At 34.9% G+C, this 19,426-nt stretch overlaps 2 protein-coding genes across 3 annotated transcripts in view; one reads left to right on the forward strand and one right to left on the reverse strand.

Annotated features, from left to right (window-relative positions):
• Nucleotides 1–9,345, forward strand: part of PPIG (peptidylprolyl isomerase G) — a 57,818-nt gene extending 48,473 nt beyond the window's left edge. Inside the window, exons 13-14 of the mRNA XM_041773715.1 lie at nucleotides 3,339–3,475; nucleotides 3,679–9,345. Of these exons, the coding sequence (XP_041629649.1) occupies nucleotides 3,339–3,475; nucleotides 3,679–4,786 (1,245 nt within the window). The 3' untranslated portion in view covers nucleotides 4,787–9,345. The remainder of the gene's footprint in view (nucleotides 1–3,338; nucleotides 3,476–3,678) is intronic.
• Nucleotides 9,346–11,004: 1,659 nt separating this feature from the next.
• Nucleotides 11,005–19,426, reverse strand: part of CCDC173 (coiled-coil domain containing 173) — a 38,540-nt gene continuing 30,118 nt past the window's right edge. For both annotated transcript variants that reach the window (XM_041774096.1, XM_041774095.1), the window contains 3 exons: nucleotides 19,178–19,370; nucleotides 18,332–18,496; nucleotides 11,005–11,568 (listed from right to left, as the gene is read on the reverse strand). In XM_041774096.1, the coding sequence (XP_041630030.1) occupies nucleotides 11,224–11,568; nucleotides 18,332–18,496; nucleotides 19,178–19,370 (703 nt within the window). In that variant the 3' untranslated portion in view covers nucleotides 11,005–11,223. The remainder of the gene's footprint in view (nucleotides 11,569–18,331; nucleotides 18,497–19,177; nucleotides 19,371–19,426) is intronic.

The raw sequence follows: 19,426 nt of genomic DNA on the forward strand, positions 1-19,426 counted from the left end.
ATTATGTATAAGATTTTAAATTTATTAGTTTAGATCAGTAAAGCTAATTCTCCAGATTCATTTTATATTATGTTTTAATATTTTAATTTAAATCTAATTAGTATCTTATTAGTTTCAGAGGTATAGTGATTTATCAGTTGCACACAACACCCAACGCTCATTACATCAAGCACCGCCCTCCTCAGTGCCCATTACCAAGTTACCCCATCCCTTTAGCAACCCTCCATTTATTTCCCATTATTTTTTTTTAATTTTTTTTATTTATGATAGTCACAGAGAGAGAGAGAGAGAGAGAGAGGCAGAGACACAGGCAGAGGAGAAGCAGGCTCCATGCACCGGGAGCCCGACGTGGGATTTGATCCCGGGTCTCCAGGATCGTGCCCTGGGCCAAAGGCAGGCGCTAAACCGCTGCGCCACCCAGGGATCCCTATTTCCCATTATTAAGAGTCTTATAATTTGTCTCCCTTTCTGATTTCATCTGATTTTATTCTTTCCTCCCTTCCCCTATGATCCTTTGTCTTGTTAACTTCCACATATAAGTGAAATCATGATAACTCTTTCTCTGACTTACAGCATTATACCCTCTAGTTCTACTCACGTTATTACAAATGGTAAGATTGCATTTTTTTTTGTTGGCTGAGTAATACTGAATTGTGTATATTTTAATTTTCCCTTTGCTTCCTTCTAGTAATCCACCTAACTCCCAGCCTGCTTCATATCAGAGGCGACTTTTAGTTACTAGGTCTGGCAGGAAAATTAAAGGAAGAGGACCAAGGGTAGGTGATTCTTTTTCCCAGAAATCTTAATAATATTGTATTTATCATAAATAATTTGAGTGTTTCTTAAATATTCTTTTATACATAAGTAACTAAAATTTAGATAGGGGTATTGAATTATATGTTCTCTTTTTATAGTAACTTCTTTGTGTTGGTACTTCCAGACTGAAAATACATGGGATGTAATAGATTTTACATCTACATGGTAAAAATGAGATGAGTATCTTTCTTGTGCCTCCTTGTTACTTCCTGATCACTGTATCTCTAATCTTTTTTAAAAATTAATAAAAATTAACCCTGTGCTTATATTTCATCCTCTTTCTCTTTATTGGATTCTCCCCATCAGAATTTGAATATCTTCTTGTGTTTTCAAGACTTATTAGGAATGTGGCTATACTTGGTATATTATTTTTTCACTACTTATTTCTAAACCACTTTAATTTGTCTTCTACCATTCTGCTGAAAATAGCACTTGATACACAGTTGGCTACATGTCACAAAATCCAATAGGTCCTTCCAGCCTTTGTCTTACTTAATCTCCCTCCCTGTAATGCTCTTTCCACTTGCTTCCATCCTATTTTCTTTCAGTCTCTTGGCCAGTCTATTTTAAATGTCCAATGCTACTATAACTGGCCCTTAATATAGTAGTACCTCAGGGTTCCAACTCTTACCTTTTGATCCTTGGGCAGTCTTATCACTCACAGTTTCAGTGGCTACCTATATGTTGATAATTACCAAATGTTCATTTGCTGTTTGGTACCAAGACTTATTTGACAGTCAGCTAATTGTTTAACAAACACATCAAACTCAGTCTAGATAATGTTGAGCATAAACACTTCTTATTCAGACCAGGTGATCCTCCTTTAGGTTCCTACTTTCAGTTTTAGACACCACCATCTGTGCAGTTACTTATAGCCCAAAATCATTTTATTTCTCTCCTTTATCACCAAATCATGTTTTCATTTCAACCTGTTCTAAATACCTTGAAATCCATCTGTTTCTCTCAGACTCCACTCCCACCATTTTAATTCAGTTTCCCTTTGTATATTTTCTGAAGTAGAAATTTCCTTCTAACTGTTCTCATGGCAGTTTTCAAACATTTTTGTCTTAGAATCTCTCTTTACACTCTTTTACACTTTTTTTTTTTTTTAATGCAGAGCTTGAACTCACAACCTTGATATCAACACCTGAGCTGAAATCAGGAGTTGGACACTTAACTGACTGAACCACCCAGGTGTTCCAGAATCTCTTTACACTCCTAAAAAATTATTGAGAACCCAAAAGAACTTTTTGTGATTTGGGTTATATCTATCGATATTTTACAGTTTTAGAAATTAAAACCAAGTACTGTTTAAAATACAAAAATGTATAAGCGTACATTCCATTAGCTATGAAAGGAAAGATATTGGAAACATCACATAGTCTCTGAAAAACTCCACTGTACAATGAGAGTGAAAGAGAAAAAGGCAAATGGCATGATATAATATAAAATCTTGGGATCCCCGACTACATTTTGAGAATCACTGATAGAATTCGTTCTCTAAATAGCATCCAAAATGTTCATTTAAAAATGAAAATGTCACTCCTTTGCCATCAATCTTAGGCCATGTTAACAATTTTGGATTTATCCAATGAGACCTCATAAACTAGTCCTTGTTTGCCTCATCAGTATTATTTAGTATTACTTTCCCTGGCAGTTTTTGTCTTTAGCCATACTGATCTATCTTATGATCTTTTCTAAAAAAAAAAAAAAAATGCAGTGTTTTTTCCCATCACAGGACCTTCAAATATGATTATTTCTTATGTTTCACATGTTCTTCCTTAATCATCCATCCTCACACTTTTACCTTTTCCTTACCCTAGCCTATGTAACTCCTCATGCATGTTTGTTAGTTTTTTAGATTTTAATTGTCATTTAACTTTCCCTGTACTAGGCCAGATCTCTTTGTTACATATTTTCTGAGCATTTTGTACTTCTTTTATACTGATTCTAATTGTAGCTGAATTAGGCTTGTTAATATTTGTGAATATATATCTGCCTATGGGTTCTCTTAGCCTTGTAGAATTCAATTCCAGAGGGGCAAAATCGAGATATGTCTTGGCTCACTAATGTTTCATCAATACATAATAAAGTTGTTGGCCATTCCAAGAGCTGAGTAAATATTGCTTGAATAAATGAACATCTATGCCTTTACTCAATTATTCTCACAATATGGGATATTTGCTTTGAAATATCAAGAATACTTATTTCCAAATTGGAACTTGGCAAGTTGTAACTGTTATGCTCCAGTAGCATAACTAAAATAGGACAGCTCTGTGGAGAGGACAAGGGTGGCTAGAATTTATGTGGTTAATGCTTTTTATTTGGAATTTATAGTAGAGTGAATGTTTAAAGTATTTTTGCTCCACAGGTTTCATTCTTAAAAATTAGGAAGTTTCCTTATTATAAAGGGTATAGAAATATCAGATATTTTATTTGAACCTAGAAATGTATATGCTATAGCTATTGTAATGCTTTTATATTTTTATACATTAAATTTTTTCCCTTTTTATTTTTTTAAGCGTTACCGAACTCCTTCTAGATCCAGATCAAGGGATCGTTTCAGACGTAGTGAGACTCCTCCACATTGGAGGCAAGAGATGCAGAGAGCACAAAGAATGAGGGTATCAAGTGGTGAAAGATGGATCAAAGGGGATAAGTAAGAATTAACTATATTATTTCAAATGTAGTGACAAGTTTGGTTTTTGTTTTTTTTTTTACTTTTGTACATAAAGTTTATTTATAGCTATTTAAATTGTTTCTGAATATTTTAAAGGATATAGAGTGCCATTTTGGCTAATAATGGATACCATTGTTTTCCTAATAAAATTTCCAGAAAACTTTTTTCTCCTTATTTTTTAGGAGTGAGTTAAACGAAATAAAAGAAAATCAAAGAAGCCCAGTTAGAATAAAAGAGAAAAAAGTAATTGATCACAGGCATGTGTCTGAGAGTCCAAACAGAAAAAATGAAAAGGAAAAGAAAGTTAAAGATCACAAATCTAACAGCAAAGAGAGAGACATCAGAAGAAATTCAGAAAAAGATGAGAAGTATAATAAAAACAAAGTGAAGAAAAGGGCCAAATCTAAAAGTAGGAGTAAAAGCAAAGAGAAATCAAAGAGTAAAGAAAGAGATACAAAGCATAATAGACATGAAGAAAAGAGGATGAGGTCAAGGAGTAAAGAAAGGGATCATGAGATTATTAAAGAAAAAGAAAAGTCTGATTCTAAAGGAAAAGATCAGGAAAGGAGTAGAAGTAAAGAGAAGTCTAAACAGTTAGAATCAAAGAGTAATGAGCATGATCATAATAAAAGTAAGGAAAAAGATAGACGTGCACAGTCTAGGAGTAGAGAGCGTGATACAACTAAAGGCAAGCACAGTTACAACAGTAGAACAAGGGAACGGAGCAGAAGTAGGGACAGGAGCAGAAGAGTGCGATCTAGAAGCCATGACCGAGATCGCAGCAGAAGCAAGGATTACCATAGATACAGAGAACAGGAATACAGGAGAAGAGGAAGGTCTCGAAGCCGAGAGAGAAGAGCAACACCAGGAAGATCGAGAAGTAAAGATAGGAGAAGGAGAAGGAGAGATTCACGGAGCTCAGAGAGGGAAGAAAGTCAAAGTAGAAACAAGGAAAAATACAGAAACCAAGAAAGTAAGAGTTCACACAGAAAAGAAAATTCTGAGGGTGAGAAGAGAATGTACTCTAAAAATCGTGATCATAATAGCTCAAATAACAGGGAAAAAAAGGCTGAGAGAGATCAAAGTCCATTCTCAAAAATAAAACAAAGTAGTCAGGACAATGAATTAAAGTTCTCCACATTGAAAAATAAGGATGACGAGAAGACCAGATCCTCAGTGGAAAAAGAAAACCAAAAATCAAAGGGTCAAGAAAATGACCACATACATGATAAAAATAAAAAATTTGATCATGAATCAAGCCCTGGAACAGATGAAGACAAAAGTGGATGAGTGAGTTGTGTAAACTTATTTCCATTCTGTCTCAAATTTTAAGTTTTAGAGACTTGCTGATGAATCTCCTTTATGTTGTTTTCCTCTTTTCATTGTTTTTGGGTTTTATGTTTGTCTTTTTTTTTTTTTTTTTTTTTTAATGTGGACTTCATTGAGTTGATCTTTTGATAATCTGCAACCTGGATAATTTGTACTGCTAAAGTTTTAATAAACTTGAAATGAGAAAAACACTTTGGTGTAATACTGTGTGCTGTGTTTAACTATTTCATGTATGCATTTTTGTGTTGCAACAATCAGCCAGTAGCAAGTATGCTATTCTACATCCCAGTTTGTGTGATCAGCCAGTTCAAAACAAGCATAACTGATTGTTGGAATACATTGTTACAGAAGCTTGTGTTTCTCATGATTAAAGTATCTTTAGAAGCCACTAGTTAGAAGAAATCTTGTATAGATTTTATGGTTGCATTTAAATAGAGGCTTGCAGCAGCTGCAGCTTTTAATTAAACAGAAAAGCAGGATCCTAATAATTTGAGATCTTAGGTCATCACTTTTTATTTTATAGTAATTTGTGCTTTAAAAGTTACTTATATTGCACTTCCTATGTTCTTTATAATTCCACTAATAGCTTGATTCATACTAATATTTTTCCTGACTAGTTTTGTTTCACTTGTCTACAAAAATAATTGAGTACTTTTTTCAGCTGATAAAGGATTAAGTTTGATTTGCTGTTATACAGCATCTGACAGGAACTATACCTTGGAAATTCAGATTGTAATTCTCAATTCTATGTTGCTTTTGGTCTCAAAAGATGAAATTTTTGCTTTGGGGAACATTGCGTTATTATTATTCTCATTACCTTTCTCTAAAATGAAGATATTTTTCTCACTAAAACATACCACTTGTGCAGGTCTTTATGTGAGATTCTAAAAATTGTTAGTATTGATATACTAACTTCCGAGATTTTTTTTTTTGGCCACTGGTCTATATAGAGTTGAGTGTTAATTCTGCATGGTACTTGTTTTGTTTTTGTTTTTGTTTATGTTTTGTTTTTTTTAACTTAAGCTGGCTTCTCTAACTCATAGTAGTGAGTTTCAAATGGCAAGAAAATGCATCTTTTCTATATATGTATCACAATAGGGTATAGCATGTTTATGACTCTGGTTTCTTTCTATTCAGATGGCTTTATACCATTACTGTTAACATTGTTTTAGCTTGGCGTGTGTAACATTGCCACATAGCGTAGAGTAGAAAGTTGCAAAATTTAAACAATAAAAGATACCCAAAGTCCATTTAGAATTTTGTGTGTTGTATATTGCTATTTTTGTGATGTGTGGCCTTTTTTCCTGTAATTTTTCTTCTAAATAAAAAATAAAATATTGAACATCCAGCAAACAGAAAACCTTCCTCATTTGAGAAGAAATTTCAGAAATTAATAGTAGCCTTTAGAGTGTTTTGTACTTTAATATTTGTCAATGTAGTGTCAACTCTTTTACCAGGGTAGCTTCTTGGTAAATCCAGTAATTAGACTCAGTGCTGTTTGTACTGAGCAAAGCAGTGCTTAACATATTTCCCATTATTGATTAATACAGTAATGACATATTTGGCATTGTGGTAGTTGTTTCCATAATGAATAATAGATAATGATTATAAGATTGTTTGGAATATCTTGAAGCAAATATCCACAATGAAGTCTTTTCTAAATTTTTTTTCCTGACGATAAAAGTGATAGATGTTTATGATAATCTGGGGATGATTGACCACAAACCTACCTTAGGGATGATTGAACCTTGAGTTCCCAAGCTGTATAATCTGTTACATATCTTAAATTAGTTATTGTCTTAAATTCAGTAAATTGCATTTTAAAAATCTCGTTATAAACTATTTGAGCTTTAAGAAAGGTGCTATTTAAGAAAGGATTTCTAATAACAACAACAAAAACCCATGCTAAGTAAAAATACTTATTACATGTTGTCTGATTGTAAAGCTTTACTAAGAATCATAGATAAGTAACCATACGGGAAAAAGTAATTTCTATAAGTAGTATTCTGTTGTGGTTTTCAAAAGAGCAACTCCATTCTAAGCATTTATAGACATTTAAAAGCTGTTAGTTTTTACAGTAGAACAGATATAGTGAAGAAATTGAAAGATGACAATCAGGTAGATTTTATTTTCAGAATACAAAAAACATTTAGAAAATAATTAAACAGCATTAACTATGTCATCTGCCTTTGCATCAGAATAGCACATAGCTCAAACAGTCCTTTTATTAAATTTTTTTTAGTTTTATTACATTTTTAATAGTTGTGTCACCTTTAGCTTTTATTTTGAATATCCTCTTTCCAGAAAGACGGCTCTTTGTTTACTGTCAAATTGATTTTATAGTTCTGTCTGAGCTTACGGTTTACCTCAAACTATCTTTGACTTGATATCCTCTAAAGATATTTAATAGGTTTATTCTATTGTTTGGCAAGTTCTGAGAATTTTTTTCATGATTATTTCATTCTTTTTTGGGGGTAAACCATCTGCCACAGAAATTGACACTACAGAGAGATTAATGTTCAGTAGAGAATCTGCTGGATTGCTTTAAAATATTTTTAAATCACAGTTAATGAGTTCATAGAGCATTGTAGTTTCTCATAGAGTACCTTAAAGCCCTCACAGAAGTTTCAAAGAATGTGTCTGATAAATCTTTGTACAAGTATGATACTGATTCATATTGGCTTTGCTGAATGGCCTTTGATTCTTGTACCCGGTAGAAGGTATTAAACTGAAAAGTGAACATTTCTTAATATTGTAGAAAGGAACACATTGGGTTTCGGTATTTTGAGTAGTGATGTTAAAGGACAATTCTAATTTGTTTTCACGTTAGTATATGGAACAAGTTAGTATGGGTTTTTTTAGTATCTCACTGTGCTTTACTCCAGGTAGCAATTTTTTTCATCACAATTTGAATCTTTTATAGTAAATTTCCATAGTAACTTGTTCCCTTTACCTTCACCAGAAGGTACTTTAAATATACATGATATATAGTTGATTGTTATAAAAATACATAAAATGGGTAATTTCCTGTCTTCTGATCATGCTTATTGTAATTATTCAGTTTAGTATTCATACATTTACAGATGAATAAACTCCAAGGATTATAGATTTATAACCTGTTTATTCTGAAAAGTTGTGTTGTTGCAATAGTTAAAAATTAATAAACTCTAGGAAGTGCAGCATTGACTGACACCTACCCATAGTGGGTTTCCCAGCTACCTTTAAAGGCTTCAGACATGCAAACTGGCCTGTGGTATGATACAAGAAGTAAATATTAAAAGAAAAATCACATAAATAAAAGTCCATCAGCAAGGTTGGAGAAGGGATTGTTGAGGGGTTTTGTTTTCAGGTATAGGAGGAGTTGTGGGGTTAAGTTGTGTTTCTGCCTTTTTTTTTTTTTTTTCAAAACAAAGTCCTGTGTTACCAAAAGCCCATGCTGTGTATTTTGTTTCTCTTTTGTGTGTTTCTAGTACTTTGAAGGATTGATAAATGAATTGGATATTTGTATGTGGGGATGTTAAAAGTTGTGGCTGCTCTCTTTGTGGAAGGGATAAATTCAAGTGAAGTTAATGCACTTCTTTTCCTAGCTCAAAAGTCACTGTGATGTATATTTTTTTAATGAAATTTAGGAATAAAGTTGTTGTCACAATTATATAATTAGTTTCAAAATGCTGCTTCTTTTATCATTAGTCTAGTAACTGTTAAAACTGTTTTCTGCAAACTGCATTTTACAGAATTTAAACTCTGAAACTATCAACTTTTATAGTTAAACATTAAATAAACTATAACAGTTTGTTTTGTATTTTTAAAATTACTGTTGTATTAGTTATTCAACCTTTATTTTTGTTAAAAGCTAAATAATGAAGATAAATCAACTAAAATATACTTTTATTTTACCCATGGGGATATAGAATTTGTATTAGGAAAAACTGAGCAAAGAGTTTTAACAATACTGAGCTGCTTTAAGAATTTAGTCAGCAGTGATGATTTCCAGAAGGTTTGGAGATAAAATTCTAATGTAAATGTTTAATCATAATGCTTCAGATTACAATGTGTCTTTTGCCTCAGCAAACTTAAGGTTAGATTTGGAATTTGCATTATTGTCTACTGGAATGCTACCATTTGCTTTTTAATTCCTCCAAATTTCTCAGCATTGGGAACACTGTATTATATCCTGTGCTTGCCAGTTTTAATATAACACTTAACATTGTAAAGCCATATTGATGTTAATTGACTTGTAAAAGATTGTCTAGTTTTTGGTTTCTTGTTTGGTTTCATTTTTATTTAAATTAGATATATTTAGGGAAAATGCACCAACTTGAAAGTTAGTCACTGAAAGTAATATATGGTTAGATAAAAATGTTCTGGCCATTCAGTGGTTTGTATGTGTTAACAGGTAATACTAAATTCTCGAATTTTGGAGTGTTTTTAAATGCTTTATTTAGCCAGGAGAATATGTAAAATGTGAGTGCTTCATATGAACTGTGTAAATTAATTGTGTATTAAAATACTTTTAGTATCAATTTGCTTTTTCCATTTTCATTGCTTTCTAGGTTTCCTTCTCAAACATCTTTCCCAACCTAATACCAGTATTTCTTTTTTCTTTTTAAGTGCTGTTTGATAATTTTTACATGGTTTCCCCCTCCATACCAAAATACCTTAGCCACACATTTTAGCTATGGATTTCTTATATTGGAAAATTACAGCAGTTCTGTTTCCACTGTTCTGAGTGCTCTGCACTCAGTTCTTTACACGCAATTGTTTTGTGATTAATTTTGAAACTTTGTATAGCCCTTTTGTTTTTAATGGGCTTACTTCCAGTAGAAAGACCAGCCCAATTAAAGGTAATCAATCAAACTGCTTACATAGGAAGAAAACTAGTAATGTCTTTAATTTTTGTTTGTCACTCTGATAAGTTGGTTATAAACATTTATGAAATGAACCATTTTGTAGAAACATATTTCCTGTTTTGTAATGTGAAGATAGCTTCATCCAAAACTAGTAATCACCCCTAAATAATGTACAGTACTTTCTAAAACATTTTAAAGAAAAAAATATATGGCGGAGGTTTCCTGGCTTATTAGTTCATCGAGCCTTTGCATCCAGTAATTTTTACTTTATTCATTTGAGAAAAGGAGAGAAAGACAGGGCAGGAGCAGAGAGAGAAGGACAAGCAGACTCCTCACTGAGCAGGGAGCCAGACATGGGGTTCAATCCCAGGACCCTGAGAGCATGACCTGAGCCAAAATCAAGGGTTGACACTTAACTGACCAAGCCACCCAGGCACCCCAGCATCTGGGTAATTTTTAACATGGTGGCAAAAGAATTACCTAACAATTTAGTAGCCCTGTGAAAAAGGAAAAGAACTTGTATTTCACTATTAAACACAGTTACCAATGGGATATGTGAAAATTATTGTACAACTCAAAACCTTGAGTCCTATTGGCTGCTATCACCCTCACAGTCACCTGTGTATCAAACTGCTCATATAACTGTAGAGAAATTACTTCAGGTAACTTAAAAACTAATTTGCACATGTCTAGCAAGTTACACTCTACAAAATAAACTTTAAAAAGTTATAAATTCTGTAATCCTACTGTTAGTAATAATATTGGTAATGTTTGAAACTAAAAGTTAAGTACTGAAGGGTAATTATGTACATTTCTGCTGAAGAGAGAACTTCTTCCAATGGAATATTACTCAACTATAAAAAGGAACAAAGTACTGATAATGGTACAACATGAATGAAACCTGAAAATAAATGAAAAAGGCCAGACACAAAAGGCTACAGTATGATTCCATATAATTATATGAAGTATCCAAAAGAGGCAAATCCATAGAGACAGAGCCAATTAGTGGTTGCCAGAGGCTATGGAGGGAGAGAAGTAGGAAGTGACTGCTTAGGTTCAGGGTTTGCATTTGGAGCAGTGAAACATTCTGGAACTAGATCTGGTAATGGTTAATATTGTGACTAAATGCTACTGAAAACTTTTTTAAAGGCTAAAATTGCGCTATGTTGTGTATGTTATCAATAAAGGAATTCAAATTATTAAACTTTGGTAGTGAAAAATCCATTAGATATACATAATTGCACTTAAAAGCAGATTTTTTTAAAATTTTTTAATTTTTATTTATTTATGATAGTCACAGAGAGAGAGAGAGAGAGGCAGAGACACAGGCAGAGGGAGAAGCAGGCTCCATGCACCGGGAGCCCGACGTGGGATTCGATCCTGGGTCTCCAGGATCGCGCCCTGGGCCAAAGGCAGGCGCCAAACCGCTGCGCCACCCAGGGATCCCTAAAAGCAGATTAATTAACAAATTATAAGCATAAAATTGACTTAATTGTAGCTCATATTAGCTACAACTTAGTCCTCTCAATCTTAAAAATAAACTTTTTTCTACCATGTAAAACCTAGTCTTCCCTTAGACTTTTGAAAATTACTGTATTTTGATCCCTGAGAGTTATAAAAAGGAAGCTGGACTCCAGTGGCATCATTTGCCTGATAACTGGGTCTTAATCCACCTCTGTCCACAAAAACTGGTCCACGGCCACCTCCATGTCCTTCCTGTACAGCTTTTACAAGAGGATAAATATATTTATTTGTTGATTCAGACTCCAGTTCAATTACTTCTCTGGCATAATCTTGGAATTCCTTCTCCTTTTCAGCCACAAGTGCTTCAGCAAGTCTGTAATACTCTAATTCTGCTTGTTTTTCTTGCTTTGCATTAAATTTATTTTTGGCCTGTTTGGGAAAGAAAGAAAATGCAAGGTCATGGTGGTGAGATCAATTTTCTAAATATACATAGCATTTGAAGTTGCAGATAAAATTTTCTAAACCTACTAATAGGTGACAAGTTCTGACTTAACTACACTTGGCCCTTGAACAACATGGGGGTTAGGGATGCCAGCACCTGGTACAGTAAAGAATTCCTATATAACTTTTGACTTACCAAAACTTCTAAAAGCTTACTGCTGACCAGAAGCCTCACTGATAACATAAAGTTGACACAATTTGTATGCATATATGTGTTATATGCTGCATATGCCTTTTTTTTTTTTTTAATTTGGTGGGGCATATTTCTAGACTCTGGTTGGCTCATCTGCAAGGTTTTCAAATGGTAGCATATCTCCAGAAAACTTTCCAGTGTATGTGTGAAAAAAGAATCCATGTGTAAGTGGACTACCACAGTTCAAACCTGTGTTGTTCATGGGGCACCTGTATATACTATAATTTCAGAAATTCTCCCATGCTTCTCAGTCCTATGCTCAAAGCAGTGGCTCAGTGGCTATATTGCATATAGCCTTATGCAATGACGTATCTTCAGACAATATAGCAGTGTAGTGAAAAGCATGAACTTTAGGTAAAAATCAACTGAATTTAGAATCCTGTTTCTAGGGGAAGTTGGGTAGCTCAAGTAGGTTAAAGGGTCTGCCTTTGGCTCAGGTAATGGTCCCACATCCTGGGATCAAGCCCCATGTTGTTGGGCTCCTTGCTCAGTGGGGAGTCTGCTTCTCCCTCTCCTGCTCCCTCTGCTTGTGCTCTCTCTGAATTCTGTTTCTACCATTTACACAAAGGTGTACTTTGGCAGGTATAGAAGACCTACCGATCACTGTCTCCAACCCATCCACTATTTTTTTTTTTTTTAAGTACTTTCCACACCCAGTGTGGGGCTTGAACTCCTATGACCCTGAGATCAAGAGTGGCATGTTGTTCCAATTGAGCCAGTCAGGTGGCCTCCCCCGTCCCCAATTCTGAAGGAACTTACTCAAATCCACTGTTCTACGAGAGTCCAATATACCATGTGATCCAGCCACATAAGATTAAGTTAGCAGTGAATATCTGAACTGAATTAAACCAATTGCATTTTCTTTTTCCAGGAATTTGAAGTTGTAGTAAGCGACATTTATCAATGTAGGCTGATTGATCTGGAACTGGGTGGAGTAAGTACTCTAAGCAATTTACCAAAAGCCAATTTACATCTCACAATTTTCTCTTATAACTCTCTATATTTGCGAAAACATTGTTCATTTAACTAATTAGATAAGGTGATTTTAATGAAATCCAACTGACTTTTTGTCTTAGCATTTTAAGAAATGCTGTTTGTCAAAAATTGAGTGATTCTACTTATGAATCCATTTAATATTCATGAAAATATTTTCCTAAATCAGTAACCAACACATAAAATAGTAGCCCAAACCTGATAACTACCATACGTTGAAATTTATAAATAGAACAACCATAACAATATGAAATACCATATTTTTATTAGTGCTACAATTCAAAATTAAGGTTTTGAGAGACAGCAGGCATGAGTGGGGGGCGGGTGTAGAGGGAGAGGGGAAAGCAGACTCACTGCTGAGCAGGAAGCCCTATGGAGGACTGGATTTCAGGACCCTGGGATCATGACCTGAGCTGAAGGCAAGATGTTTAAATGACTGAGCTACCCAGGTGCTCCAAAGTTAAGGTTTATGTGCTTAAAAAAAAAAAAAAAAAAAAGGCTATGTGCTATTTGTTGAATTGGTAATACAGTATCAGGAGTTAGAAAAAATAGAAAATAACCTTCAAAAAGACTGAAAAAAAAGAAAAAGCTAAAACCACTCTCATAAAAGGTAAAATGCAGGAATTTGGGAACTTACAGAACAATTGGAATATGTCTGTTTGGTAGCAATTTGTGTAAGATATAAGGAAACAAGGGGAAACATTTGAAGTACAGAAAGGAAGTGACAGTGGAAGGGATGGATCACATAATGCCTCAATTTTGATATGCATTAAGCATAAATAGATTTATAAAAGAACTTCTCTTTTTTTCTCAGCAGAGAAATTTTTAAAGTTTTAAAAAGTTTTTATTTAATTAACATATATTATTGGCTTAAGAGGTAGAGGTCAGTGATTCATCAGTCTTATATAACACCCAGTGCTCATTACACCACATGCCCTCAATGTCCATCACCCAGTTACCCACCTCCCAACCCCCTCCTCTCCAGCAGCCCCTAGTTTGTTTCCTATGATTAAGAGTCTCTTATGGTGTGTCTTCCTCTCTTGATTTCATCTTGTTTTATCTTTTTCTCTCTTCCCCTATGATCCTCTATTTTGTTTCTTAAATTCCACAAATGAGTGAGATCATATGATAATTGTCTTTCTCTGATTGACTTCTTTTGCTTAGCATAATATCTCTAGTTCCATTCACATTGTTGCAAATGGCAAGATTTCATTTTTTGATGGCTGAGTAGTATTCCATTGTGTGTGTGTGTGTGTGTGTGTGTGTGTGTGTGTATACACACACCACATCTTTATCCATACATCTGTTGATGGACATCAACATACCCAGTAATGCAACTGCTAGGTCATAGGGTAGCTCTGTTTTCAACTTTTTGAGGAGTCTCCATACTGTTTTCTAGAGTGGCTGCACCAGCTTGTATTGCCACCAACAGTTTAAGAGGGTTCCCCTTTCTCTGCATTCTTGCCGACATCTGTCGTTTCTTGACTTGTTAATTTTAGCCATTCTGACTCTTGTGGTATCTCACTGTGGTTTTGATTTGTATTTCTCTGATGCCGAGTGATCTTGAGCACTTTCTCATGTGTCTGTTGGCCATTTGTATATTTTCTTTGGAGAAATGTCTGTTCATGTATAAAGAAACTTTTAAAGTACTGTTTTAAATTCCTAAAAATTATAACAGATGGGGGTAAAGTAATAAGCATCTTTAGAAGATTCTAGAGAGCTAATTATTTTGAATATTGGAAAATAAAAGGAAAGAATCAACTATTCTGTCTTTAAAAACTGAACCTCAAGGAAACCAAACAGTTAATCATGAAAAGTTCTTTGAAGACTTCAAATGAATATAAGAAATGAGAAATTATCAATATCTTGTCATGTCACCTCATGAACCAAGAGATCTAAACAATAATCAAAGGCTGTTCATGTCACAGAAAGTGACAAGTCATTATGTGCCTTCTGATGCAAGTATACAACACCACATAAGAGGAATTTTAACCAAAAAATTTGAATCTGTTTCTGACCTCAACTGGATTTTACCTGAAATGCAGGAAACATAATAAACTATACCACAAGGATTCAACCATAAAAGTCCAGACTATAGTAATTCCAAAAACAAGCAACCCTATAAGCCATTAAATCCTCAGCTCAAGTGGTGAAAACTTACAGGTCTGCTAGACAATGATGTTAGAATCCATTTAGATTGGGTAGCAAAGTAGCTAGAAATTTAAGGGGAGATTCTGGGAATGAGATGGGCATAGAAGGGGTGAAATAATAAACTCTATGGACATCTTTGACTCATTGATAAACTACACGTTCACACAAGAGACCCCAGGGAGCTTAGCAAAAATTAAAAGTCTGGAGGAAATTGTGAATTTGCTGTTCTTAGGAATAACATCTTCAACCCACACACAGCTTGTGTAGCAGGGGTAAAAGCATTACTGGCTTAACATCGCTGAATTAAACTTAAACTCCACCCACATCATTGGTTGGCTGTCAAACTATCAATCTGCTGAAAGCCAAAAATAAAGAGAAATTTTTGAAACCAGCAAGAGGAAAATAATAGATTTAGGGGACCAAAAATATGATTAACAGCAGATTTCTAATTATAAACAATGAAAGTCAGAAGACCATAGAACAATATATTAAGAGAGCTGGGGAAAAATGGTATCCAGTAATTTTATACCCAATTAAATGAAGACAAAGACATTTCCACAAACACATAAAAAATGGAAATAATGTGGGATGCCTGGGTAGCTCAGTGGTTGAGTGTTTGCCTTTGGCTTAGGTCATGATCCCGGACACCCGGGATCGAGTCCCACATCGGGCTTCCTGCATGGAGCCTGCTTCTCCCTCTGCCTGTGTCTCTACCTCTCTCTGTCTCTCATGAATAAATAAAAAAAATGTTTTTAAAAAATGGAAATAATTTATTGCTAGCCCACCTATGCTATAATACATGCCAAAGGAGTCTTCAGATTGAATAGACATGGCCAATAAACATGAAAAGATGCTCAACATCACTAATTATTAGGGAAATACAAATGAAAACCACAAGAGAAATCCTCTTCAAGCCTATTGCTATGGCTATTATAAAAAAACAACAAAACCATTAACGACAAATCTAGAACACAACAAATGTTGAGAATTTGGAAAAACTGGAACCTTAAATATTACTGTTTGGGATGTTAAATGGCAGAGTGTTCGAGAGAAAACAGTATGGTTATTTAAGGGGGCACCTGGGTGGCTTGGTTAAGCATCTGACTCTTGATTTCAGCTCAGGCCATGATCTCAGGATCCTGGGATCCAACCCTGGATAGGGCTCTGTACTTAGTGCCTCCTGACTCTTCCCCCACTTGCACACTCTCTGTCCTGCCCCCTGCTTCCTCTTTCTCAGTCTCAAATTAAGCTAAAATCTGGGGCAGCTGGGTGGCCCAGTTAAGTATCTGCCTTTGGCTCAGGTCATGATCCCAGGGTCCTGGGATCGAACCCAGCTTCAGGCTCCCTGCTCAGTGGGGAGTCTGCTTCTCCCTCTCCCTCTGCGTGCTGCTCCCTCTGCTTGTGTGCTCGCTCGCTCTCTCAAATAAGTAAAATCTTAAATAAATAAATAAATAAAATCTTTTAAAAAGAATAGTTCAGTGGTTCTTTAAAAAGTTAAACCTAGGGGATCCCGGGGTGGCTCAACAGTTTGGCACCTGCCTTCAGCCCAGGGCATGATCCTGGAGTCCCGGGATCAAGTCCCGCATTGGGCTCCCTTCATGGAGCCTGCTTCTCCTCTGCCTGTGTCTCTGCCTCTATCTGTGTCTCTCATGAATAAATAAAATCTTTTAAAAAAAAAGTTAACTTAGAATTACCATATGATCTGGCATTCTATTTCTGTGTATATAGACAAAAGAACTGAAAGCAGGACTCAACAGATATTTGTATACCAATATCCAACAGAAGCATTATTGCCAAAAGATGGAAACAACCCAAATGTCCACTGATGGATGTGTGCATAAACAAATGTGGTATATACATACAATGGAATATTATTCAGCCTTAATAAAAAAAAAAGGAAACTCTGACATACACACAACAGAGATGAATCTCGAAGTTATTATGCTAAGTAAAATAATATAGATACAAAAGGACAAATATATGATTCCATTAATATGAGGTACCTGGAATATTCTTTTTTTTTTTTAAGGTTTTTATTTATTTAATCGAGAGAGAGAGAGAGAGGCAGAGACACAGGCAGAGGGAGAAGCAGGCTCCATGCAGGGAGCCCGACGTAGGACTCGATCCGGGGTCTCCAGGATCACGCCCTGGTCTGTAGGCGGCGCTAAACTGCTGAGCCACCCGGGCTGCCCTGGAATATTCAAATTCATAGAGACAGTAAGTAGAATAGTGATCAGGGGCTTGGAGAAAGGGGGAAGAAATGTAAAGGAACAGAATTTCAGTGTACATGATGAAAAAGTTATGGAGATGGGTAGTGGTAATAGTAAATGCACTTAATGGCCCTGAAGTGGTACCGTGAAAAACGGTTAAAATGGTAAATTTTATGTTACATATATTCCACCACGTTGAAACACAGTAAGAAAACAACCCAGGGGCGCCTGGGTGGTTCAGTCAGTTAAGTGTCTTAGGAGCCTAAGTCAGTTAAGTCAGTTAAGTGTCTTAGGAGCCTTAGGCTCCTGTCAGGATTCTAGGATCCTGGGATCAAGGACCAAGTTGGGCTCCCTGCTCAAGGGGGAGCCTGCTTCTCCTCTCCCTCTGCCGCTCCCTCTGCTTGTGCTCTCTCCCACTCGTCTCTCAAATAAATAAAATCTTAAAAAAAAAAAAAAAAAAAACCTCAGTTGAATAATTGGCAAAAGATTTGAATACATACCTCCTAAAAGAAGGCACACAAATATCAATAAAGGACATATCTTTAGTCATTAGGAAAATGCAAAAACAATACAAGAAATCACTACACTAGAAATAGTTAAAAGATCACAAACAAGGATGATGAAGATGTGGAACAACTTGTCCTCGCGTACATTGCAGCTAGGAATGGAAAATGGTATAGCCATTTTGGAAAAATAGTTTTAAGTCATAAATTGTTGCACACCAGGTCCTCTATACATGTTCTAAAATCTCTGGCACCCCTATTCACCCCAACTCTGAAACCTATGAAATCCTAATCAACATTACCTCTGGGCTATAGTTATAAAGAGGGGGAAAAGTAAAAGGAAGAAGGTAAGCATCATGGCCTGCCATATGCATTTGCATTTTCTTTAATATTTACTAAAGCATAATAGACACTGAAAAAGGATAAATATTTGTGCAAAAGACATAAACCTAGTATTGGAACTTCATACAGATAAAAAGATAAATGAACTCTTCATGTTTTTAATATATTTTATTGTGTCATAACTGTAACGATCATCTGATCTGATCTGACAAAGGAAACCACCTGGGAAACAAAACCAGCATAAACTCTACCTTACATATTTATTGTTAAAATAAGTATAAATATTTAAGAATAATTACCATTTGCTGAATATGGGCATCTCGAACTTCTCGATGTTCTTTATCAGCTTTGCGTTTTTTCTCCTTTTCATGCTCCTGGAAAATCTGATCTGCTTTCATGATAGCCAGCAATTGTTCTTTAGCCTCTAGTTTTCTCTGTCTTTCTTCTTCCTCTTTATTTTTCATCTACGTGTTAAAGGGCAAAGGGGAAAAAATTTTTTTATCAACCAGTGCTCTCTAATAAAGCATAGTTAGAAAGCTCCAAGCAGAAAGCCAGGAGCAATGCAAAGGCAGAAAATTACATACCCCTGGGCTGATTCCCACATGTCCAGTTTACTTTGGTTTTGTTTTATTTCTAGAACAACAGGTAACATACAATGAAACCTGAGTCATACTGGTTTAAAAAATAAATACAGGAGCAGAATAGCAAGATCTTTCCAAGGTAAAAAATGAACTGCAACAATGTTTATAAACTATCTAACTTAAATGTTATGATGGCCAATTATGTAGGAGATAAGGATTATCTGAAGGATTAAGAAATAAGGAAATGCAATGGGGTAATTTTTATTTGATTGGTCTTAAAAAACATTGAAATGTATACTAAGTGAATAACAATTTTTGCATTTTAGATGGCTCTGAAACAGAAGAGATTATTATTTTGCATCTATCAATATCTTACTTATAATTGATTATCACGTGATCTGCTAGAAAGTAAACATGGTCTAGTTTCAAGAATATAGGAAGATAATTCATACGTTGTTTTCCAAATCTTTTCTAGGTTTTTATCCAGCAGAGGGAGTGGAAACTACAATGAAAAGGACTTAAATTTTTTTTTAAATTTTTATTCATCATAATTGAATTGCTTACCACAACAGCTCTATATTCTGCAATTGCTTTTAATTCTGCTTTGTTTTTTTCATATTTTTCTTTTTCTCTTTTTTCCCATTCAGCCTCAGCCTCTGCAATATCTCTAGCAATAATCAAATCTTCATTGTCAAGTTTCTCTTTTATTAGCTCACTCAGGAAGTTATTTATTCTTTCTCTCCTTTCTTCCATTAACCTATAACAAAATAACCATCACTTGTTAAATCTTCATGAATAGATTTATTTTGGAGC

Source organism: Vulpes lagopus, chromosome 11 (assembly GCF_018345385.1).
Source record: "Vulpes lagopus strain Blue_001 chromosome 11, ASM1834538v1, whole genome shotgun sequence".
NCBI classification, from domain to species: Eukaryota; Metazoa; Chordata; class Mammalia; order Carnivora; family Canidae; genus Vulpes; species Vulpes lagopus.